General features: G+C 47.2%; 2 protein-coding genes across 2 annotated transcripts; one reads left to right on the top strand and one right to left on the bottom strand.

Annotated features, from left to right (window-relative positions):
* Positions 1-6,377: 6,377 nt before the first annotated feature.
* On the bottom strand, positions 6,378-16,498 carry LOC135804580 (dehydrodolichyl diphosphate synthase complex subunit DHDDS-like). The gene is made up of 7 exons (XM_065318477.1): positions 16,129-16,498; positions 13,780-13,922; positions 13,254-13,370; positions 12,417-12,518; positions 9,712-9,826; positions 9,027-9,134; positions 6,378-7,392 (listed from the first exon to the last, which is right to left on the bottom strand). Exons 1-7 carry the CDS (start codon positions 16,315-16,317, stop codon positions 7,204-7,206), a joined length of 963 nt encoding a protein of 320 aa, XP_065174549.1. The 5' UTR covers positions 16,318-16,498; the 3' UTR covers positions 6,378-7,203.
* A 315-nt stretch (positions 16,499-16,813) lies between these two features.
* Positions 16,814-25,541, top strand: LOC135804579 (uncharacterized). Its single transcript, XM_065318476.1, has 3 exons — positions 16,814-17,223; positions 22,414-22,608; positions 23,217-25,541. Exons 2-3 carry the CDS (start codon positions 22,514-22,516, stop codon positions 24,610-24,612), a joined length of 1,491 nt encoding a protein of 496 aa, XP_065174548.1. The 5' UTR covers positions 16,814-17,223; positions 22,414-22,513; the 3' UTR covers positions 24,613-25,541.
* The last annotated feature ends 251 nt before the right edge of the window (positions 25,542-25,792 follow it).

The following is a 25,792-nucleotide window of genomic DNA, read 5'->3' as shown; positions in this document are numbered from 1 at the left end:
TTTGTCCGATGTTTGAAGTATTATAATATTATGTGGTGATGTCAGAAACGAAACAGAAAAAATAAAAACAGGCCTCGGATTCAGAAAATAAAAGCGACGGGTAGATCTACCGGGTAGATCTACTACGGCAAGATCAAAGAGTTCATAACCCCCAAAAATAATGAACTCTTGGTAGATCTACGGGTCGTCCGGTCCTTTTTGTAGATCTATCTGGTATACAGTATATCAAGAGTACATAACCCCAGGGGGTTATGTACTCTTGAGTATATGCATCAAGACTGACATGATGATGAGGGGGTTATGTACGAGGTGAATTGCTATTTCTGGACATTGGACATTTCTGGACATTTCGAGTAAAATAATTTTTCGTCGCGTGTAGAGTCAAGTCAGTCAGGTTGATGAAGTTTTTTCTTGTTGTAGTTGACAGCTGGGTTGTTGTAGTTTCTCCTCGTGTCGGTGCCTTGTTGATAGCCTTTTCGTGGGAGGCATTTCAACGAGTTTTGTGGTACTATGTCGCCTGAGAATTTAGAATTTTGAGTAAAATAAGAAGTAATGGACGAATCGTTGGCTTCCCCATGTGCACTCCACTTCAGACGCTGTATAGTCTTGGACCTGTTGGCTGGAAGTGTGAAGAGGCCAACTGCAGTCCACCAATAGAAAAAATAACAAAAATGGTGCAGTATAGGATGCCTATTGACGCTATTTTACTTTCATGTCCAGAATTCCATACACTGAAATTTAGGCCAAAAAATTGGCCTGTCGAAAACATCCTGCTATAAAGTCTCTGGGATCACAGCATGAGCAATTGTCACATATTTGGAAAGATGAAGGATTAGGCCATACAATAGATACAAATAGATATGAAAAATGTAAAACACACAGCCAGTGGGCCTCTATTTTATTTTCATGTCCAGAAATTGCTATTCACCTCGTACTCTTGATAATTATACTGACAAGACTGACATGATATGACAAGAGTCCATAAACAGTTTTATCAAGAGTTTTATCGGTCTACTCTTGGTTTTATCAGGGAGTCGTAAAATACCACGACTCCCTGGTTTTATGCACTCTTGTCTTTATTATTATTTTGATGATGGCATCCATATCCGTGGCGTGGGATCGATCCTGCGGCTTGCTCGGGAAGTCGGGAGTCGGGACCCGGGAGCCGGAGTAGTAAAATACGTACACTGGTGCCATTTTTTGAATTTTTTCTTCAGTTTTTTTTGTAAAATTAATCCTTTGAAATTTTTGTGTTGTGCATTCTTGGCCTTAATTTTTTGGGCCTTGGGCTTGTTATTGTGGATCGCACGTAGGTTGACTCGAGCAGGCAGCAAGGAAATGAAGGTGAGAGATGGCTGCGCTGACGCTCTTTCATGGCTGCATCTCGAGGGGTCTTTATCGCCAGTGCCGATGCGTCACAAGTTCATTGTTCTCTTGTAGACCTTCAATCTCAGTGAGATATGCGACTGTAAATGCGGATGCTACTTCAAAAATTGAGAATGTTGATTCTCGTGTCTACAATCATGCTGAGAATGAATTGGCCAAATTGGACAGAGAGATCTGGGATTCTACCAATCGTGCTGATTCCTTCCTTCGCCATTTGGCATATTCTCCCTCGCTGGCCAATCAAGAGGAGCGATTGAGACTGGCTGCTATGTTCCTGAACAAGGCGAAAGTAACCAATTTAGAAATGACTCTCTCACGTTTCAACTTGTTGCTGCAAGTGCTCGTGCAAGGTGAGCACGACTTTGATCCGAATGACTTTAGTGAGTGGATGGGACAGTGCAGTGTGGATCCTGATGTGGTGACATGCAATTTGCTCATCATGGCCTTCAGTCAGCGTGGTAACTTGTCAGGAGCTGTAGCCATTCTGCAGCTGATGCGCAAGAACGACTTCACGATTGGAGAGCTGGTCTATTCATCACTCATCACCGCATACTCACGAGCAGGAGAGCTAGATAAGTCGTTCAAAATCATGGCTCTAATGGAGGCCAATGGCGTTCAGCCATCTCACGTTTCATTCCGGGCGTTACTCTTTGCGTGTGCGGATGCAGGAGCCAGTGAAAAGCTAGCTGAGGTGTTGAAGATGGCTTCCAAAGCCAATGTATTCATTGAGTACAGTTCACTTAGAGATCTGTTGTTGCAGTTGGGAAATTGTGGAGATATTCAGGGGATGGTGGTAGTACTGAATGAAACGCGCGACCTGGTATTCATGCGCAACTATCTTGCAGAGGTCATGCAGTTGTTGATCGGGCAAGACAAGGTCCAGTGCGCCCTCCTGATTTATGAGCACTTACTGCATTTGCCTGTGGAGCCACAATCAGCCAAAAAGGCTGCGGCATCAGTGGAGCACAGGGCAGACACTGGATTTCTTGAAGGAGTTCTATCATCGATCCAGGATCCGGATTTGCAGCGCCAGGTGCTGCTGAAGGCGCAGACACAGGTGCCGTCAAAGTCCCGCATCATGCCCCTGCTCCTTCGTCACCAACTTGACACGGCCGGTTTAGTGAAGGAAGCGCTGAAAACGTTCACGTTCATGAACGAGAACCGGCTGGCAGTGTATCCGCACTGGCTGCAGGAGGTGCTCGGCCAGGCCGCTGAAGCAGGTGACGTCCGCACTGCTGTGCGCCTGCTCTCCATGTTCACCAGCATGGGCCTGAAGCCAACCCAGCTGATGCTGACAATGACGATGGACGCAGCGGCCAAGGCCAGAGTTCCAATGCAGACATTCCTCAGCTATATGCGGTGTGTCAAGCTATCGTCCGATCTTGCCAGTGGCTTGTCCAGAGCCTGTAGCTCATTTCCCCAAGCTGATGTTTATAGCGGCTTGCTTGAACTTGTTCGCCAGCAACGTGGGCTCAACCAGTGGGAGGGACAGAAGCAGCAGCAGCTCTACCTACGTGAACCCATCAATGTCAACAAGGCCTGCAAGCACCTCGCCAAATTATGCAAAGAGCGCACAATTGCAGAGGCAGTTACCTATTTGGAGGACCTACTTGACTCCTGTGACTATAAATCTGCTGTTGGTGTGATTTCATGGGCAGTGAATGAGAACAAGCGCCTGGTGCTGCCCATCCAGCAAAGCTTCTTCAGCGAGCTATTGGAACAGCTTTGTACGTCCCAGCTGAGCAAGGAGTTCTTCGACCTCTCACGCATAGTGCGAGATCTTGGTATTGCTCCTCCAGACTCGTGGAAAGGATTAGCCCTCTCAATGCACATTAGCGCCGATAATATTGAGGCAGCACGACTTCTGTACGATATGATATTGGACAGCAAGCATGAGGCGTTGCTGGTGCCATTTGAATTCCAGAGGGCATTCTTTGATGCATTGCTTGCCAAAAGTGACCATGCAGCTATCATCAAGTATTGGGAGCGTCTTCATCCTCTCGAAGTGCCTTGGGTTCGTCAGAAGCGGGGTATGGAGTTCCGTGCTACGGTAGCGTCTTCTTACATCCAGTCGCATCGGCTTGACTCAGCACAGGAAACGCTATTTCTCACTAAAGTTGCGCCCCCAGACACAGTTCTTTATGACCTAGTGCGTGGATACATCACTGAGAAGCGCTATGCAGCTTGCATGGATATTTACGATCGTCTAAAGAAGTGTACGAATCCTGGTGGTCGGAAGAAGTACGAGGCCACGCTCTTGGGGGTGCTGAAGGCAAGTGTTGAGATCCCAAGGCGAGATGTTCTTCAGGAGTTGTATACCGATCTCTCCGCAGGAGGAACAAAATTGCCACCGATCAATAATTTAATGGTTGAAGTACTTTGTAATGACAATCAGCCACACGAGGCGCGGCAGCTGTTGGCACCACATCATGTGGACGGCCGCTTGCTTTGGAAGGTGTTCTCTGCGTATCTCTGCCATAAGCAGCAGGGTTCCTTGAAGCAGTGCCAGGCAATGCTGCTGCGGTTAAACGCATTGAAATGCTATGGCTTTGTTCCAAGTTTCCTTGGTGCTCTTCTGGATGGCGAGGATGACCTGGCCGCAAGGATACTAAAGCAGCCCGGATGTTCTCTTCCAACTGGCGAGGTCTTGGATGTATTCATCAAGCCCGTCGTCCTCAGCCAGCAGTGGCCGCTCTTGCATCGGTTCTTCCAGACCGTTAATCATCATCCATCGTCGTCACGCTTCATGGAAGAGTCTCTGCAACTGATGGTCACGACTGGGAATAGAGAAGCCGGCTTTCTGCTGCACGATCAGTTTCGTGAGGTTCCAGTTTTGACCAGGACCAAGCATCTATTAAAGAGCACGACTGTTCCAGTGAGCTCTGCGGAGAAAAGCAAAGATGAGTTAGGGTCGCTCGACAAGAACATCTTCAATTTGCTTGTTGAAGCACCTGTTTGAATAGTTACTTACTTGTTGGACGTTTTGAATTTTGTTTTACATATGTTTTTTTGCTTTGTGCTATTGCTGTGTGCTTGTCTGCATATTGTTCGTTTTGGCTCACTTCAGCTGGCTGTTGTTGAGCTTTTCCCTTGTATTTTGCCTCTGACTGTACAGCTGTCCATCAAATCTATGTAACTGTATGTATATTCTTTTTTTTAACATGACCGATTTTTCATAATTTCTGCATTCATTTTCGTTGAGAACTACCAGATTGCATCCTGGTTTCTTTCATGTTCTTCTTCTGCTGTTCCCTTCTTCTTTTCATCCAGCTCTATGCTTTACTGACAGAGCTCCTCTGCACGCACACACACGTGTGTGTGTGTGTGTGTGTGTGTGTGTGCAGCACAAGTTGCTATGTCTAACATAGCTGTTCGCTATCATCGCTTCCGCGATGGGCATGTCTGAGGTCTGAGGTGTGTGTGTGTGTGTGTGTGTGTGTGTGTGTGTGTGTGTGTGTGTGTGTGTGTGTGTGTGTGTGTGTGTGTGTGTGTGTGTGTGTGTGTGTGTGTGTGTGTGTGTGTGTGTGTGTGTGTGTGTGTGTGTGTGTGTGTGTGTGTGTGTGTGTGTGTGCGAGCTCTCCCATCTCTCATCTGACTTGACAGGGATTAGCCAGCCAGTACTGTGCTCTCTTGATATTCCTTGGAAGTATTATTATTATGACAATAGTGCTGTCTGCCTGGTGATCGCCCTGTTGCGTGACACTCGGAGGTACCGCAACGAACTCTTTCCATTCTGGCCACCAGTTGTGCCCTTGCACATCTAGTGTATACAGTCATGTACAAGAGAATGCCTTGTCTCGGGGAGTGTATACTACTCTTGCTATCGCCAGGGTGCACAACCGTTGAATGCATGGCATGATGGTGTGCACGTATTAATTTCAGGGAATTTTCTAGAACCGCCCCAACCGGTTTTCGACCGGTTGAAATTGTTGGCGACCGCGGTTGAAAAGTTACAAATCAGTTCCAACCGCCCGTACTTTTCTGTGGGTGAATGGAGCTGTGAATGGTCAAACGCTTTTTTTCTGGACGGATACTTCCAGCGAAGCCGCGTGGGCTGGTACTAGGGTCACGAGTTTCCTCTGCTTATATCTTTGCTACACTCCAGCACCAAAAAAATCTGTTAAATTGCTGTCGAGTGCCATATTTGGGTTGTATTTTGAAAAATATTCCAGGACTCTTCATTCGACCGTAACCGGTTGGAAATTCGTCCTAGAATATACCCTGTCACTATTATGACATTGTATTGTAGTGGCAATGACTGCACGTGCAGCCGAGCGATTTGTATGGATTACCATGCCACAGCCCCGATCATGCTGATACTGTGATAGGTCAAAATGCTGGGATAACGTTATTGGGCTCTTGGTACAGGATGAGATACTTCTAAAACCCCAACCTTGAACAGACTTAAAATTATGTGCTCGCGAACCTCCCCATGTGCAGCATGATGCCATCTACTGTGAGCTAAGTACAGTCATGTACTTCACCTCCACTTTATAACAGTTTTAACTGTAAAGCAGTTGAAACACATGGAGGTTCATGGAGCATATGTCCGCCCTCTGTTTGCTTGCTTACATAATGCCAACATCAGCAGCAACAGCAACAACCAGGGTATCGATAGAAGAAAGATTTAAAACAACAAGATTCAACGGGTACATGGTGAGCCTGATCGTAGCTGCCATGTTTTCCATACAGAGGAGCCTCGCTTTCCGACCACCTCACTAAACGGACTGCTTCCCAATCTGACCATTTTTGCTTGGTCCCGGATTTTGCGAATAGAGGATACAACTTCATACAAGTAACCATTGTCACAAATCAGACCACGTTGCCTGGACCGAAAAGCGGGCTGTTCCACTGCATGCACTGCATATCCCCACCAATCAAAGCAGCATACTGAAGTGTTTTCAGCCGTGTGGGTGAAGCTCAGCAAGCCAGTGGCCGGTGACAAGCCCTGTTGGTGCTTCAACCATGTGCTTCAATTATCCATGAGCGAGTTGAAGGAGGTGCAGTGCACCGTCATCATATCCATCAAGCTAGTGCAATTGAAATTCACAGGACGTATCCTTGCCCCCATTGTGCAGTGAAAACTCAAACGCGGGCACTATAGCATTGCATTAGAAAGAGGGACAGAATTGTGCCAAAACGATCGACATCTTGTTGGCAAGCAAGCATGGCACAGACACAACCATGCACAAGTGTGACCCGCATTGAGCAACATGCACTGTGCATCCGCATGTCATAAATGGCGACCACAGTGGCAGGGCGCCGGTGCAGTCCTGTTGCCAAACGGTGATAGCCATGCGGTTGCACGTGCAGTAGATTGCCATAACACGGCATCGCCCTGGCCATATGATATGGAGTGCAGTCCTTCCACGCAGAGGTGAAATCAGGGTTCACGTGGAAAGCAGAACGGGAGCATGATTAGAGTACGCACCGTGCATGCAAAGATGTGCTTGCTCAATAGCGATTGCGGGGCAGAAAAGTAAATTGCAGTTTTCTAACCGAGTATCCAATAAATATAGCCTTGTGCATGAAATCTCCACCGGGAGAAGATAAAAAAATATTCAAGTCCTAAATCCATTCTATGCTAAGTGCAAAACTTGCACTACTACACCAGGGCATGCGCACGTCGCTGGCTGGCTGGCTGGAAGGCTGTGTATTGTGGTTCAAGCACATTCCTACTGCCCGAGCAGTGAAAACCTCTAGTTACATGTACTTGGAGTACATGTAGAGCTGCAGCACACGGCAAGCATACGTCCAGTCAACTTCCAGTCCGGGTTAGCTGAATCAGATGTGGCCGCATGCAGTAGGTTCTGCCTGCTATGTCAAGAGAGCTTCTCGAAAAGACACCTCCTCTTGCGTCAGCATCTGCACGAACGTGTCAATGCGCCGCTGGCGACCTTCGCTCTGCACAGGCGTGTCCTGGTCCAAACACTGTTTCTCGGCACGCAGCAGCTGCTCGTACACCTCGGGACATAGTCTGCGTTGATCATATGAAGAGCGGGCATGCTGAAACCAAGACGGAAAACAAGAAAAACACAATACAAAAACACAATACAGAATGTCAACAGCAAAATTCAGTGCGTTCTGACATGTTATTATTAGGGGTGAAGCGATCACCGAATTTGACTAAGAGCGTGAGTGCTGTCATGAATTCTTTCCGTTTGCATAGATGTGGATTGTGAATTCTGATGATAGTCACATGAAAAAGACGTTAAAGTCCCTACATATTGTTCTCTGGTGTCGTGGTACGAATGCGTTCACTAGACTTGTATTTCTATTGATAGTAAGTTTCTTGTTTTCTCGCCGCTTTTTTTAAATTCCCGCTTCATTTTTTAATTTTGCAGTTGCAGTAATTTTGCAGTTCTTACATTCTCTATTTTTGGTATGTTTTTGTGGAAAGCCGGCAGACCATGACTGAGAAACAGAGCGTACAAGGGTGTTCTCTAGAAGCTATTTTCCTGCAACATCTTCCATTGTGGGTCCGCATGGCTCTGGCTACCTCAGCCAACCAGTACCTGTCTCCAGAATGGCAAACCACTCTGGCGGACAATAGAGAGGTTTTGCATTCCGAATTTCGGAATTATTTTCGGAATGTGGCGGCAGAAGTCGAAAAAGTAGTCGAACTTTCGGAAGTGTGGTGGCGAAAGTGCATGGTTTTCCGAAAATGGATTTTCGGCTCTTTCATGTTTGGGAGTGCATATTTGAATACAAAAAAGTGTATTTTTCATGTTTGTATTTTTGCTTCCGGCTGCTCTCGCTTATTTGAAAAATTGTCCACGTATGTAGTTTTGATTTTTGCTGGTTTTTGCTGCTCTCGCTGATCTCGCCATGTTAACTAATCTTCTCACACTCCATCACACTCTATCTTCCTTTGCCATGGAGCCTACTGACAGTACAAGACAGTAGTTCGCCAACCTCGTCTTCAGCTGTTGGATCACTTGGTCCACCATCAGTCCGTCCTCGTCTTCGAACCGCACCCAAATTCAGTTTGACCTGCGCACTTGGATTTGATCCTGCTCAACCCCTTCGACGCTCTCCATTTTGTTTTGCATGGCAACCCTTGGAAATGAAGTCGAATCAGATTTTCGGAATGCAAAACACTGAAAATACCGTTTTTCGGAACGCGCTTTTTCGGAAAAGCACAGTCGAAAATCATTCCGAAATTCGGAATGCAAAACCTCTCTAATCTCATGGAGATTTCCAGCACCCCCGGACTTGAGTACTGCGAATCTTCGGAAACTAGCGCTGGTCTTGATTACCGCCTGTCTGAAATAAGCGACACATCATTTCAGTGCTTTTGTGTGGATGTATTTTCGAATAGGGTGAAATTTTAGGGCTCGCAAACTACTAAGTACCTCGGCCAGTATTGCCGAAAATACGGTATTTTTCCACCACCTGCCCCACGCCCACAGAGCCAACATACATGGTCCCCCTCTCCTCAGCCTCTTTTGGTAAGAGGCAGTAAATCACCCATATATATATATATATATATAAATATGACACAGCAAAGCAAGACGGAAACGAAACCACACGGCTGGCTGCACTTTCGCGACTGCTCTTTTACATCGGCAGCTTTCCATGCATGCTGCAATGGAAATCCACAACGGCAGATAGAATGGAACAAGAGCCCAGCCACCCACCTTGATAGAATTATATTCTCTCTGGTAGTGCAGCACAGCAGCAAATAAGTCCCAGGAGGAGAACTCTGGCCACAGAACTTGAGTGAAGTGCAAGCAACAGAATGACGTCTGGAACAGAAAGCAAGAAAACAGTCCAGTAAGCACACTATGCTCAAATAGACAGACAGATACTAGAGAGGTCTTGGCAGTTCGAATTTCAAAATACTTTCCGACTGTCGCAAATCGAACTCGGAGGTTTTCGAGTATCAGTTCATGAGCCGTTCTGCAACCCAAAACCAGACTGAAAGGTTATTTAGAATTCTTTGTTTGAACGGTCCTGCTTACTATACGTGGTTACTACGGGCAACTAAACTGGTGTCAGAAAATATGTAATTTTTTTCAGAAACTCGAAATGCAGAACCTCACTACAAGTGTAATATGCCCAGAAAGGATGGAGCTGACTGAGAACAAAGCAGCATGCACACACAAGTCCAGCGTAAGTAAGTGCACTTGAGGCCAGCAGTTAAAAAGTGGGCATGAACGCCTTTGTGTGACGAGTATGCAGTCCATGTACTGTGCAAAGGGAAACAATGCAGAGTGAGACCTCGCACAGTTATGGCCCAGTGTTCTCAAGTGCTAGGTCAGTATTCACAATTCTGGTGTTGTCTGGCACAATATGATCGACAAGAGTCACTTTGAGCCGTACCTGCCACAAGAGAAAGTCGCTAAGGCGAACTTCTCCAGAGGTGCGAATGAGAAGGTCAGGGTCCGGAGAGTGCCGCGTGTACAGGCACTTTTCAAACAAGTCCTCGTCGATATCGCTGTGAGTGCACAACATGGTTACCAACAATAGGCGAAGTAATAGCAACAACAACAACAACAACAACAACAACAACAGCAGCAGCAGCAGCAGCGACAACACAGCAACAGCAACAACAGCAGCAGCAGCAGCAGCAGCGACAACACAGCAACAGCAAAAACAACAACAGCAGCAGCAGCAGCAAGTAGCAGTACAACAACACAGCAACAGCAACAACAACATCAGCACGTAGCAGTACAGTATTCTGTGAGTACATTATACTTGAAAGACTTGAAGTAAGATCATTCCTACTCCTGGTACACGTACACAGTCAACCTTGCGGATAACCACTCTCGAGCGGCATGAGCAAACGTATTGTTATCCGCCAGTTCAACTAGCTGTTGAAATTTGTGAGGTTAAAAGTACGCAGCCTAATGGGCACTAGGCCTGAAGATAGTGCCGTAAATCATGAGTGGTTGCTACACTGCGCAAATCGACAACACCACCCTGTGGCTGACCACACACACTTCCCACAGCAGCAAGAGGTTCCTTCTAAGTACTGAAGGTCCTTCCGACAGCTGTCTTAGCTGTTGCTGCTGCCGCTGCTTACCTCCTTCCGTGGTTAATTGTTATACCCCTTGACATTCATGAGCTTGACTATACTAGTTGCTTTCACTAGGCAAACTTGGACCGCAAGGCTAACATATTCACTTGCAAGTTACTGTACTGAGATGATCTTCACCCGAAAACTCGGCCTGACTGACTCTCATTTGAGCAGAGCAGTAAAAAATAGGGCTGAAACGATCGTGGATTTTCACGTATCGATTACTCTTTAGCTTAACGATCGAGTAATCGATTATAATCGTTAGCAAATAGAGTCATAATTCTGTGCAAACATTACTCTGTTTCCACAAACTATGCCTTCATAATATCAACAAATCTGCATTAGTGAAAGTGTAGCTCCAAAACATGGCAGTTTTGTTAACCTCAGAACATGAACCATACCCCTGGCAACTGCATACTCCCAACGGAAACTGATTCAAACTTCACAAAACGAGGGTTTACAGTACTTTTTGGACACAAATATAAAAAACGCAAAATAATCGTAATCGGTAATCTAAACGATCGCTCGATCGTTAGAGTTATCAAACGAGTACTCGATTGTTCGGTATAATCGTTTCAGCCCTAGTAAAAATAAACTAAAACGTTTTAACCCTTTACCATCCGACCAAATTTCCCCAGCAGTCCCAAATGCAATAATTCTCACCTTATTCTGAGAATATCTTCGGTTCTAATCAACCAATTTTCACAATCTTGGGCATTCTGGAAAGCTCTCCACGAGCTGCGTACATTGAGCTCAAACAGGACACTACCGAGATCACATATCCAGCGCCAGGGAGCTTCAAATACACCCCCATCGCTGGATATACGAGGAAATTCTCTCCTCGCCAGCTATTTCTCGCTCCTTCATCGTATCCGTTCCAAATTTTTTGCTTGAGTTTCTTTTCATGCTGCCCACGCGCTCAAAGCATGCCAAAGTGACTCAGCATGTCAGGAGAGGGGAAAATCCCCGCTCAAGGTCGGTCACTCGGAAAGAAATTCGACTTTTGCCGTAGCTGAAATGTCGAGCGCAATATCTTTGGAATGCGACATCGCAGCTCTTTACCGATTGATGCAATGGAAAGCTGGGCTCTTCAGCTTCTTCGTAGATACTTACAGTCAACTTCGCTAATAACGACTGCGGATATAACGACAATTCGCGAATAACGACCGAATTTCCATGCCCAGAGCAAAGTCCCATCTAACTGTATACATTTAACTTAGGATATAACGACTATCTGAATAACGACAATTCGCGTATAGCGACATGCTTTTAGTGCCCCGTGGTCATATTCACTGCTTGAATAACGACTTTCTGGGCTTTTGACAGCTATTTCAAGTACCTGTCAGTCAAGTACATGTACCTGTCATGCAGAAGTACCAGAACCTATGGTGCACTGGTGATGGATATTATTGCACACATGCCAGAAAATGCAGCCAAGGGGGGGGGGGGCTTCTTCCTTTTTTTCTTTCTTTTTTTTATTTTTCAATTGATTTCCCTTGCATATTGAATTTTTAGTTCCTTTCAACTGCAATATGAAAATAAAGTACACATTGACATAGAGCAAGAAAAGAGCTTGATTTTGATATGCATATCATACTATACAAAATATGGGTTCCCATACATTCAAATGGGACTTCGGTTATAAGGACACTTCGCGAATAAGGACACTTTTCTGATGCCCCGCCGAATGTCGTTATTGGCGAAGTTGACTGTAGTTCTTTAAATTCCGACAAGAATCGATCGAGTTACGAATTTTTTAGTGTATGCATGTCCATCGATCTCTAGAGATCGATTCAAGTACGCACGGATGGTAAAGGGTTAAGAATGACCCAAGTTAAAAGCTCAGCATCACAGCTTTCACGCCTTCCAACCACAGCAGACTGCCAGTCAACCGCAAACTGCAAAACTCAATTTTGTCACAAATATTCAGGGCAACAAGGTGTCTCGGATAGCCGATCGCTCGGTTACTTGACACTCGGCTAGTCAGTGTCTTGCTGGATATTCTTACCCGGGCAAAAGAAGACCGTCCTCAACTCCCTTGCCGAGGAGCTGCATGGCGTTGGCCATCTCGTGCCGGGACGTGTAGGCAAAGCACACATTGAGGTTCGCCCTGTCCATGCAGCATAATATAACATAGACACAGACACACACATACAGAGCATTAACTACTTGCACACTCACACCAATGTGGAGCAGCCAATTCAAAGGCAGAAGGTAAATTACTAGCTTTCTCACAATGTGAGGACTCCACTGTAGCCAGGCATCATTTCCACACATGTACTAATACATCCTCCATACGCTTCAACTTTAGTAGCTTTATTCTTGAAGATGGGTCTGGCCTGAAAAATCGAATAGCAAAGTTCCCCTACATGTAGCCTTCTGGGTGCTGATTCGAATGTTGTTGGTTCGAGGAAGGTGAAGTGTTCCTTACGTCCTACATTTCCAATCAAACTTGCGCACACCTCCCGAAATTACGTAAGTGCACCCTGCTAGTCGTACTACTGTACTGGATTAGGATCTATCCGGAAAATTTCACTGAAAGTGCCACTTCGTTCTTACGGAAGTGCGAACGAAGGTTGAACTCGCAGAACCTGTAGTTTGAAACTCGGATGTTAGCCAATAATACCTGTAGACAGGAAAGGGACCTGGACCTGGGCTGCAGTCTTCTGGACGCTGAATCGAATGGATTTGGTCCGAAGAGGCTACGTCACAGCGTTCGACCCATATTCCCAATCGAATGCGATCCCATACAAGTAGTAACGTTACTATGTACCAGTACAGTCATACATGTACTATAAAGTTCTGGATAAACAGGGGTTGACTGCAGTCGGAATGCGTTAAATACCTTGAATTATGCTTGGATATATCAACAGCGCGTGCCACTGCGACTTGCACGTCGTGTGGCAGCAGGGACAAGTCACCGAGAACACGCACGCAGACACCGTGCTTGTTGATCAGCTCTCTGAACAGCAGCAGCACAGACACCAGTGGACAGGAGTTAGACAGTGAACAGGCACGCAGGTCAGGCAGGAAAGTGTACCAGCACACATGACACATTCTGGACACCATAGACATCACCCTGCAGAGTATTGCCAGGCAAACGGGTAACCGAAACGGCCGAATGCCATTGGACAGCCAACCGGTGTGACCCAAACATATTCAAGCGGGACATAAGCTAGTAACTGTTATTTACACCAAAGGACACAGCATGTGCACGCCATGTATACTAGTGATAACAGGAGAAATCTGATACCTCCTTCCTGGCTTCTTTCCCGAACAAGAACACGTACGACGATGTGCAGTACATGTACATAAATGCACGGGAGTTATATGGCCGCAGCCAGCCATATGCAGCATTGAATGTCACTTACTTCTCTTCAATCAGCTGCTCAAATTTCTTGCGTGCCAACTCCATCAGATAGTCCACCTCGTCCTTGCTGCGCTTGAAGTTCTCAATGCTGAAGGCATAGACAGTGACCTCCTTGACGCCAAGGTCTAAGCACCACTCTAATGTCTGGCAGAGTATTCAAAAGAAAACACATTTTGGTACAAAAGTTAAGCACTCCAGTTCTGAAGCTGTCCTTTGTGTTTCCAGGTGCATTAAGCAGACACAATCATGAATGGGATGCACACTGCATGCACGTGCATCCTGTCGTGTGAGTCGATTTTCGCTTTACCCGCCGCCGTATGGATCGCCTGGACGGGGCATGTTAATACGGAGGGCATGTACCATTGTGTCTTCCCTACGAGTAAAAGCGAGTGTTGGAAATGCGAACGTATGTATTCTGCCACAGCGATTCTGTTCACATCAAGGAAGCCACACGAATGGCAATGGTCAGGCCTCCAGTCAAAGATGAGTGGCCGCCGCGGTCTTTTCAACATAGCGGACATGACAATCAATCAGTGTACACCACTTCGTCATCTTCGTCCACCGGAATTGAAAAGACAGTGTCCAAACAATGGTTGCCCATAGCTTCAACAAAACCCTTTCCACCCAGCCAGCGCATACACGGCGCAGTCCTGAAAAACTGTGCCACATTCTCCCACTCATGTGATCTGAAAAGCGCCCAATACAGAAATCAAGTGGATGACTATGGAAATGCCCTGCGACATGATTGGAAAGAACGGAATCGCGCGGCGGTGTCGCACTACTGTAAGTCAACAAATATTCGGTGCATATTTATTTATTTTCGGCTATTTTCGGCCTGATCATATTTGGCCGAAAATTTGTTGCAGCCGAATTTTTTCTCTCTCGCAAGGTTCAGTGCGACAGTAGAGAGGTTCCGGGGTACGATTTCCCGTGCCAAAATCCGTATGGGCGCTACGGATTTTTTCCAGGAACAACAGCACTGCCAGGGCCCAGTCCTTGTCTGCAACAGCGAGGTGCGACCAAGCTCATCGCATTGTCTCCAAAGATGGGAAACTGACGGCTCAGCCTGTCTTCTGTACCCTATTAAACCACGGACACAAGGCACTGTGTGTTTCTTGTTACAAGGGAGCTTTCAGGGGCGTAGGATCATGATCATGGGGGGGGGGGGGCAAATTCCCCCAAAAAGTACATGATCGTACACGTCTTCTGCCTCTTCATGCACACACCATGACATGCTACTACATGTACTTCGAAGCAAGATGCTTAGATTTTCCGCTGATCCATGATATGTACGGGCAATGAAGGGAAAAGAAGCAGAAGCAACCAGCACAGTCAGTTGACATTGAAGATCACCCTTGAATGGTAAGCTTGCAGCTAGTGTTTAGCCAGATCTTGGATGCTGCTTTTTCTGGAATTACCACACTCTCCATTGCACTCAGAGTCAGATTTCTTGACTCTTTTCCTCTTCGTGGATAGTGCAGCAAACTTGACTCGGAGTCGTTGATCGAAATGATTACCTTTCGTAAAGAAAAGCAAACTGAATTTCAACATTTACCTCTCTGCTTCTGCTAGCGCGAGTGCACTTGGAACACATTGGATTGGATTGGTTTATTTAATGTCGAAGAACAAACAGGCAGTGTTGGACACATGAATGAAACTTCTGTTTCTTTCCATAAACACCAACACAAACATTAAACAGCCAGAACTACAAAGCATAGCGGAACAAGCTGCCATGTGGCACAAGTTTTTCTTGTGTTACCCAAGGATGCACCTTTCGGGTCGTTCGGCTGTTACACGCCGTTTGGTTGAGACGTATTCCCTCTCCGCAGACTCACTTGCGAGGTCTGCATTCGACACTAGGAAAAATGGACCAAGTGCCAGTGATGACCCGGGAACGTCTTTGCTGAATTAATGCATTCCTCAACAGGTCAGGTACTGCGGTCGTGAATCCAGTTTTGGTGCTGCTTCTAAAAACACTTGCGGAACGTGATAAACCAGTATGCACAAAGCATGTGCTGACACCGCACCACTGTAGGCCGGTAGATATACAGACTCTCAGAAGTTTGGCTTACGATTTTGAAAACACGTACATCTAAACTGGGAATCATGGACAGCTACACAGTCGCTGTGCGTTCTGCTGAGTCGCATGTGTGGTCAGCGGATCGCACACAATGGTGTTTGTCGCACCAAGATCGACATTTTTGAGGGGGGTGCTTTGCACCCAAAGCACCCCCCCCCCCCTGCCTACGCCCCTGATTTTCTAATCAATAACAATGGTGGTGATGCTTTACATGTACTGTATCTGGCATGTTGACAGTAGGAATTTTTTTAAAGAAAGAAAAGCTCTTACCTCTGAGAGCTTCTCGAACCCCATCAGATGGCCCTGCGCGCGTTCCACTTGTCTTTTCCTAGCAAACCTCCGGTTTCCATCCATAATGAATGCCACATGCTTAGGAATTGGACCAGCACGGAGCACGTTGCAGCAAACCCTCCGTATGAACCCTGAGGTTCCTGATTTTGTGTCAGATATCCAGCTCATGGTGCGAGTGCCCAAATCACAACTGCCTAAGAAAAAAATAAGGCGCTTCGGACGTGAACTTTCAGATCATCCTGCCTCGATCATTGAGTACTAACAACAAGAAAGAAGCTTCAGACAGCAACTAATTATTATTATTTATTACTTACTAACTAACCCAAGCCAGTACCACAAGTGTCTTGAACCCAAATCTTACAAAAAACAAAATACACGTACTGCATGCATGCACAGGGTAGGTGTGCTTGACATCGTCATTGTTCATTTCTCCATTCAAACAATCGACGCCCCGTAGAATCTATGTGGTATGATCAAGAGTCCATATGGACTCTTGGTATGATGGGTATCGTGACGACGGGGTTCGTGACCAGTCGACTCGTGACCCCGATCGACCCTAGCCTAGCGCCTACTGCGCCTACAGTCTCCACAGACTACACGGACGTCGGTCGACTCGGTCGAGTCATGATGCCCCTTGTTATGTCTCCCGCACCGTCATGCATGCATCCATCAACAGCGAATAAGCTGAGGTCGTGAGGATCAATGATTCAGGGTCGTGTCAGTCATGTATTTTACAAGCTTTCCATTGATGGTTCGGTACTATTGACTACTGCCTGACGAAAAAAGTCTAGATTCGCGAAAACGTAAGGCAACTTTCCCTGCTCCCTCTCTGTGGTGCAGTATGTACTGCTAAGTCCGGTGACACCGCCTTCAGGGTAGCTTTCACGCCATCACAGCCTGTTTCCGAAACTGTGTCAGAGCATTTAGAAAAGTAGATTTCGTCGTTACGATATGCATCGATGAACACACTCAAGGAGGCCACATGGCTGGAAGGGAGACGGGTGTGTAGTACGTGTGTGTAAGTGCTCAATTCTAAAGTGCGGAAAGCAACCGTTTGCCTGCTCCGTCAACAGGGTGAGTTAGCGATTCATAGCTGGCTCTGCCATAATTGTAATAATTATTATGTAATACAGGCACGTCACTGTGTATGTGTGTGTGTGTGTGTGGGGGGGGGGGGGGGGGGTGCTCACTGGCCTAGGTACTAAGGGCGCGTTTGGTTGGTACGAACTAGAACAGGATTCACCAGAACAGCGCGTTTGGTTGGGACTGCACCTGTTCTGGGTCGGTCAGAACATGTTCTGCTTGCTCCGGCCTCGAGGCCAGAGCAGACCGAGCAGTTTCACTTTTTCACAGTGAAACCTGGCGGGAACATCGATTTTGTTCCCAAATGATCACGTGCATACGCTTTTGGGTTGAACTCGTCGTACCGTACTAATATAAGTGACCATGGTGACCCATACACATTTTGAAGAATGCACCAAGTTTGGCACATTTTCCACAAAAATGTGCTCTGTTTCTGGAGTACCTTTTGGTTGGCATGAGGCTGCTCCATGTGCACCAGCTGTTCGATCCTGTTCTAGATCGTACCAACCAAACGCACCCTAAGGTATTATTATTATTATTATTTGATAAGGTATTATTATTATTATTATTATTCCCGTAGCTATGCAGAAGACGTTACTTCAGTAACGTCTGGCGCTAGCCAGGGTCCACACAGCTTTAATTTGGTATTTGTGTGTGTGTTTGTTTGTTTGTTTGTTTGTGTCACGCCTGGCGCTATCCCGTATCTGTCCCGTACTGTACCGTACCAGCAAAGACAGCTGGCCACAATATTTTTGTTTGTGTGTGCCATCGACATGCCTGGCGCTATCCCGTACCTGTCCCGTACCATCAAGAGTACGGTACCATCAAGAGAATGAGTATATATGCGAAGTGTATCGGGGGAATGCATTCAGTGCATTAACATTTTGTGTGGATTTGTGTGCGAGGCCGAGATCCCACTAGCAGGCTGGCTGGGCCGCCTGTCGACCAGCCTGGGAATCGCATGTAGGCTGATAGCATAATAATTATAACGTACTTATATACAGTCATGTAGATGTATAGCAGGGAGTCATATTATGTAAACGAATCCCTCCTGTAAGGGGAGATTTTCTGGAAAGAAATACGAAGTAGGGAGACGAGTAAATGCAATCAGAATGGATGTTAGTTGCCGTCAGTATAATAATAATAAGAAGAAGAACGACCGTGATCGGCAGAGTCAGCGCCGGTCCCAGGAAACGTCAGGACAGACATCCCGTCGACTCCAGAACGCCCGTGATCGGCAGAGTCAGCGCCGGTGCCATAGCTATGCAGAAGACGTTACTTCAGTATCTCATTGAAACGTTTTTGCAATACAATGATGTAGCTAATCAAAGGAAAAAGCATTTCCATCAGTTCTAACAACATGCACGATGAGCTAGGCAACAAAGCATAGCGCAGGGCCCTGAGCTTCCAAGCTCTCTCGTTATCAAATTTTTGATAGAGCAATCCCCACAGGCCTAAGGCCTTCTTACACTTACAGGGTACCCTAAGGGGCCATCCGTAATTACAGGGATGAATTTACTGTCATTTTTTTGCATAGCAGTTTTCGCGACGCAAACGCCAAAATGCGTAGCAGTCCTTGATTTTTGATTAGCACTTTTTCTTCCACTAAGACCGACTAAAATTTCTCAGTCCACGGAGGGAGGACTCGTGCTGTCTGCATAGCTGGCAGAAAATTAGCGTCACCGCTGCACCTGTAGCTTTCTCAGAACCAAGCCATTTCTTCTGGACATCGACCTCTGCCACCCACTTCTCAAAGGTACTCTGTCGTACAGACATGTTGGAGGCAGAACAAGACTAGACAAAAACTACAGCTTGGACAATTGTCAGAGAGAAGGACGAACGTGAATCCAAAAGTTCCTCACGACCAGAAAGACCGACTGGCTACAAGCAGAAAGCTATAATGTCACGAAAAGAGGTAAGTGAACCAGAAAGAAGAAAACAAACAACAAGACCTCCGCCGGGATCGTGGAGGAAAGATGATGCTTGTCAGTACGGAAAGTACATGAACTTGCTGGACTTACTGAATGAAAGCCGCGCAAAGTGGTACGTGTAGTTCAAAAAGGACACCAGTACAGTCAGTATGTGCACGCGAAGCCAGCCAGAGTTCACAGGTACATGTACTAGAAATCACACCTTCCCGAGAAAAAAGCGGGTCCGTGCACTGTACAGGTGTCGTGACGTGAGTGTACGACATAGTCACAGCATCACTTTTACTGACTGCGCGAGCTAGTATGCAGTGCCGTTTATGCATCGCAGTTTCCTGCGAGTCGCTGTGATTTTTGAGTCGCACTCGATCGATTTTGAATCGCAAACTGCGATGCGATACCGGATAAATTCATCCCTGATTATTATCGATCTTTTTCACGAAGAGAAAAAGTTTCGTCCATGGGTGGGTGGGCTGAAGAGAGTTTCGTTATGAAAAATATTGATAGTCCATTCTAGCTGTCGACATGTCAAGCCGTCAAATATTTTTTTTCGTTCATGGGGGTGGGTGGGTGGGGTAGGATCATATCTAAACTTTTTCGTTTCGCGAAAATTATCGATAATTCTGGATGGCCCCTAAGGTAGTAGGTTGAAACAGTTCCAGTTCTTGTAAATGTTCAAGTAAGATTACACCTCTCAGGATTAAAGGGGGAGTTAAGCCTAAAATCAAATTTTCACCAGTTGTAGTCTTCGAGGTGCTGAGTCGCGGATGACCGCGATTGGCCCATATGTTGTAGTGTTTTGGACGCTGAGTCGACTGGTTTTGGTCCGAGAAAGCTGCGATGCAGCGTTCCTCCTTTATTCCCAATCGAACATGGTAGAACAAGTGGTCACGTGCTCCGCGTGCCCAAGTCACCTGGTCACCGCGCCAGCAGGCGACAACTTTCACACCAAGGTTCAACTCGAGTTCAACTCGAGTGACAGGACTGCACCCAAAAAAGGTCAAACAGGCTGTAAGTTGTACCCTGCAGGCACGGTGACCAGGTGACTGGTGTACGCAGGAGCACGTGACTGCTTGTTCAAGCATATTCGATTGGGAATAAGGGCCGAACGCTGCATCGCAGCCTTTTCGGACCAAAACCAGTCGACTCAGCGTCCAAAAGACTACAACATATGGGCCAATCGCGGTCATCCGTGCTTTTATAAGAACGAAATGGCGCTTTTAGTGACTTTTTGCATACAACTCCCCATCTAGTAGGGCGCAGTCACCCAGTTTCGGTGGAAGTGCGCGAGTTCGATTGGGATTCAAGTAGGAAGGGAGCGTCTCAGCTTCCTCGGACCAAGACCATTCGACTCAGCACCCCGAAGACTACAACTGGTGACATTTTGATTTTAGGCTTAACTTTCCCTTGAAGTAAGATTACACCTCTCAGGTACCGGTGAGTACTTTTTTTATATTTTTATAATTACACATTCTGTACTGTAAGCGTGTATCGCATAATGAGATTGAATGGTTGATGCATCACAAGACATGCACATGCCATGTACCATGTGTCTGAGTCACAGTGTGGACACCCTTCGGGCGAGACATGCCCCGATAACCGTGAATGAGAGCCGGGGTCGAGTGTGCAGAGCAAGTACTCACAGACTCGCCGCTTGTCCGGTGTCCCCGTCGCCCAGTCCAACCGGCGGCTTACTGTGGGCGTATATAGAGCGCATGGCGGCAGCTGATCTTTCCCCGACGACGCTGCGCAAGGCAAACAAGCCCATGGACCAGCCACGCATACGTACAGTGTGCTGTGTACAGCTGGGTAGATGCGGTGCCGTCATCATCACCACCACCACCACCACCACCGCCGCCGCCACCACCGCCACCACCACCATCACCACCATCACCACCACCGCCGCCGCCACCACCGCCACCCCCACCATCACCACCACCGCCGCCACCACTACCACCATCACCACCGCCACCACCACCACCGCCGCCGCCACCATCGCCACCCCCACCATCACCACCACCGCCACCACCACCGCCACCACCACCGCCACCACCACCACCATCATCATCGTCATTGCCAATCACTAGACTGTACCGGCACGCATGCTAGCGGTAATGGATCAGTGCATTAGTACGGCTTTGCAGGGTTGTGCGGTGACACAGTTCAGGTGTGGTCCTTTCCCGGCCTACAAAACTCAAAGCGGGGATCTTGTGTGAGCCCGAGGCACTCTACATAATGGTAACTGGATGTGGTGCGGCGGCATTGGGTATCCATTAGAAAAGTGCCAAATGAATCCATCCATGATTTATGATCCACATACGGATTGTGAACTGATAAAATGTTTCTTCGTCCGCGATGCGCTCTTAGCCGTCCAACACACTCTCTTCTCAGTGAGACCTACGGTGGGTCTCTTAGCCGCCCAACACACTCTCTTCTCAGTGAGACCTACGGTGGTCGAACAAGCTGTAAGAACGCCTAGCTACTGGCTAGTATTGAATTCCTTGATGGCCATTTGTTATGTGAGTTTGTGAGAGTCAGAAAGCAAGAGTGTGTTGTTCTGGTTAGAGCGCAGGGTGGATGCCAGAAGAGGACTTTTGAACTACTGCTCTAAGCCAATCAACATACAGTACTGATACTCTCTGATAGTGATAATCCACCTACATGTAACAGCTGTTTCGACCGGCACCGTAGCCGGTCTCACCAAGAGGAGACCGTGTTAGGTATACAATTCATGTAGAACACTTTTCTAGCGGATACTGATTACAAATATCCGTAGATCAAAGCCGTCCTTTTATAGACGCCTGTTTTGAATACAAGCCTGATTTTCTAGATACACTATCGGCACATAAGCCTGCTTTTAGTGTTGCCATACATAGAAATGCCTTCTTTGAATAGAAGCCTGATGTGAATAGAAGCCTAGCCCGGACATCAGCTTCTACAGGAATAAGCCCGGCTTTAATAACTTATGCGACGTTACGGTACTTGGGCTGACAGATTTGTAAGAGCTCTTTCATTGGTGCGGACCTTTTCCTCACCCACTGTAGTCGCTGTAGTTTGGAAGTGGCAGTGCTACTGCCACACAGCATGATCTAAACATGGTGGGTACCAACAGTGCAATGCAGCACACCGCCAAGTTTCATCGTATGGAATGAGTAGATGGCTTAATGTGACCTGTTTGCAGGATCTTATGGCAGTGTTCTGGAAGAACCTTTTTTAAATTTTTTTTGATAAGAATGTTCCCCGTGTTGTTCTGCAGTGTGTGGTGATAGTAGTACAGTGCAGCGGCAGTGCTGGAGCAGAGACCGGCGTTGCCGGTGCAGAGCAGTCACAGTAGTGCTCAATGCGGCTGGGAGAAGATGAGCAGCTCACCGCAGTTCAAGACCAAAGCCGGCCTGAAGCGCTCCTACTGTGACCAGTGCGACAAGTCCTTCTCCAGAGGTGACACGCTGAGGTGAGTGCCCGGTCCACGACGAACTAGTTGAGTCGATTGCATTGCTCCGTATTCGGCCATGAGCCACTGCCGTGCTTGGAGGCACAACCATCCCCCCGGCTTGTGAACATGGCAATGCCTGTACATGCACCACAATGCTGGTTTCTCTTTTAAAAGGTCAAATGGGTGCACCGTGAGGCCCTGGTATCGAGAACAAAATAAATATTGCTTGATTCTCAGGCGTGAGTCCGTGAAAACGTAATGCACGTGAGCGGTTTTGATTGTATTAATTAATTTTCAGTCGGGAATTTCGCGTCACTTTTAGTGTGTTCAAGTTGTCCTTTTGCCACTTTTTGGCTCATCTACGGTACGGTACCCACTTTCCCTTGATCGTCTCATCGGCAAAATGCACTCACTGGATTCCAAGCTTGCATAGACTGGGTGATCATGGCAAACCTTGGTGGATCTATCAAAGCTATGCAGCTAGCAGGCGGGTACTACCAACTGAGCTACTTGTTTACTGCTGATTCCAGTAGCAGAGCATGCCAGTCACCTTGTGTGGTGTGTGGTGTGTGTGTTTGTGTACGTATTTGTGTTTTTGTGCGCGTGTATGGTGCATGCGTGTCCAGATTGCACAAGAAGCGGATTCATCCTCCTCGCATCCATGTGAAGCCGTTCACGTGCCCGATATGCAAGAAGGTCAGCACAGGCGGTTCATCGTTTGCCAACCACATGAACAATGTGCATCGCAGGACCCATTTCTATGACTGTGTGGACTGCGATGGCTCATTCACTTACATCGCAAGCCTGAGGAGACACTACGTGTGTGTTCATGGAGGACAGGCGTCTCCCGTCACATGCCAGCCCGGTCAACGAAAACGAGCAGCATCGGTGCAGAGCGATAAGAACTGGAAGAAAAGAAAAGCGCAGATTACTGGTGACAGTGCAAGGAATGCCGGTGACAGTCCTGTAGCGAGTGCAAGCAGTGCTAGTGGCAGTGAGCGGCAGCACGCTGACAGTGTCAACGCCACCGACGAGGCAAACGATACCAGCGGGCAGTACAGCAATGATGAAGAGCAACAAGAGCAGAGCGCTGACGCTGATGATGAAAAATGGTACATTGCATGGACGCTGATGCATGCCAACTCAGCTCTTGCGAGTGATGCACAAGTGAAGTCAACTCCTACTGGTCAGATGAGCAGCACTATTGCCAGTGATCATGTAGAGATCTCACTCACACCCAGTACGCCCACATCGATGCGCCGTGCCAGCTTGTTCAGCGTTCTGGAGCAGAAGTTTGAGAAGGACAGCAGCAGCAGCATTGGTTTGTTTGCGTCGCCGGCATCCGCTTCAAGCCAGGATACCTCACCAGTGTGCAAAGCCTTGGGCCGTGATGGTGACAGTAGTAGTCTAGAGCATCATAACGTGTCGCACCATCAGAAACAAAACCATCGGCATCACCTCCAGCGACAGCATGAAGAAGAGGATGGAGAGCTGCCTCACCGAATGGTCGCTGACATCGAAAAGGTCAACGACGACGATGCCATGCAAGAAGTAAATGTTATCATCTCCCTTAGCAGTACACAAGATAGCGAAGAAGAGAGTCCTGCTCCATCACCTGGCGAATGTGATACCAGTGAGCAAAGTATGACTACTGCTGCTACTGCTGCTAGGCAGCAACCGCTACACGTGTCTCTTCAAGTCGAGGAAAGCGACGATCCCAGTGCTGCGGTGCCAGAAAGTGCTGGAAAGAAGCCTGGAATGGGCTTGCCACCAAATAGTGCTACACGCAGTCCACAGTCACCAGTGGCGAAAGCAGTAGGAAAGCGGTCTGCAGCCACTGTGACAGTGCGACTTAATAGCAACTTGGAGTGTTTGCAGGAGCAGAATCATGAAGCAGCAGCAGCAGCAGCAGTAAAGAAGAGGGCACAGCTTCTTCTGCCTTCGCCGATTCGATTCTTCAAAATGCTGGACAAGAGCGCCGAAATGGAGGGCGGGGAGCAATGTGATGCACCAGCAACATAGACAATGCATTGCGTTAGCCCGATGTTGAGCATCTCAGCTGACTGCAGTCAGGTGAACATGCACCAGGGCATGGAAATGACAATATCAGTACTTGCCTATCCTGGACAACACTGCTGGTAAGCTAAATGACCAGTCATAATGAAACTGCTGCCCGTAAGCGGCATGCAGTGTTTTTCCCTACAACAACTTTGCATAGCTTTTTTTGTCATCGGTGCCTGGTATGCTATCTACTTACTCGATCAAAAATTTTTTTTACCCTCAATGATTGTGTTGCCACACATGCCCACTGGTATTATTCCAATGTGGTTACCAATGAACAAATCCACACGAATAGGCAGAATGCCTTCTATAATTATTATTTTGTCTAAAGTTTAGGTGGACCCCCCCCTTTCTTCCTTTCTCTACCAAGCCTTTTTTCCGATCTGGCCAATTAGGAATGTTAAAAAAAAACATATTTTAATTAAGCTGTGAGTAAGATACCGTTCTCAAAGAAGAAGAGAAAGGACGAAATGGCGTTGCTCACGCAGCAGACACGGTTCCGATCACCCCGGCCTCTGAGCCAGCAGAACAAGAGTTGTGTGTGTATCAGTGCGCCTCGATCAACTGAACCGCAGGCATTGCGTGGCTATACAGTGTACGTCGATTCAACCGCGTACCGGACAAACCATTGAACGGCTGGTTTGGAACATCAGTTATTACTCTTTTATATATTCGTATCCCTTTCTACCTTGACGAGGGTATCATATGAACGATTTTCCGTTTGCTGACAATTACGCGATCATAGTCACAATTCCAAGCTGAGTAGTATTGTGTTCAGTTCTCTCTGCTGAATTGCTAGCAAACCTGAGATCCCTGGTGTCCTGTTAGCCATCTTTCCATCTCCTATATGATTGTGTTCTACTCAACACTGTGTTTCTTCAGCTTCTGAACTGCTCTGAAGCCAGTCAATGATAAGCGGGAACCACAAATTAGCGGCTTGTAGGATCATTCTGCACGAATCGCTTTGCGGCACGGCGCCATTGCGCAAGTCCTCTGTCCAGACCAACACACACCCGTACTATGGACGAACTGAAAGGGAGCAGGCATGCACCTGCCCTCCTTGCGCACGTCGTGTATACAGATCTGCTCTCAGTCTCAGTCTCCGGGGTGTTGTCGCGAAAACGAGCACAGTGCACCCAGA

This window comes from Sycon ciliatum, chromosome 1 (genome assembly GCF_964019385.1).
Source record: "Sycon ciliatum chromosome 1, ocSycCili1.1, whole genome shotgun sequence".
NCBI lineage: Eukaryota > Metazoa > Porifera > Calcarea > Leucosolenida > Sycettidae > Sycon > Sycon ciliatum.
Note: the sequence above shows the minus strand (reverse complement) of the source record. Positions and strands in the feature narration are given on the sequence as shown.

Coding starts and splice junctions, on each gene's coding strand:
- LOC135804579 (XM_065318476.1), top strand. CDS start 22,514: ATGAGCAGCTCACCGCAGTTCAAGACCAAAGCCGGCCTGAAGCGCTCC. Junction 22,609..23,216: donor TCCAGAGGTGACACGCTGAG/GTGAGTGCCCGG, acceptor ATGCGTGTCCAG/ATTGCACAAGAAGCGGATTC.
- LOC135804580 (XM_065318477.1), bottom strand. CDS start 16,317: ATGAGCTGGATATCTGACACAAAATCAGGAACCTCAGGGTTCATACGG. Junction 13,371..13,779: donor GAGCAGCTGATTGAAGAGAA/GTAAGTGACATT, acceptor GCTGCTGTTCAG/AGAGCTGATCAACAAGCACG. Junction 7,393..9,026: donor GAGAATATAATTCTATCAAG/GTGGGTGGCTGG, acceptor TCTTGGTTTCAG/CATGCCCGCTCTTCATATGA.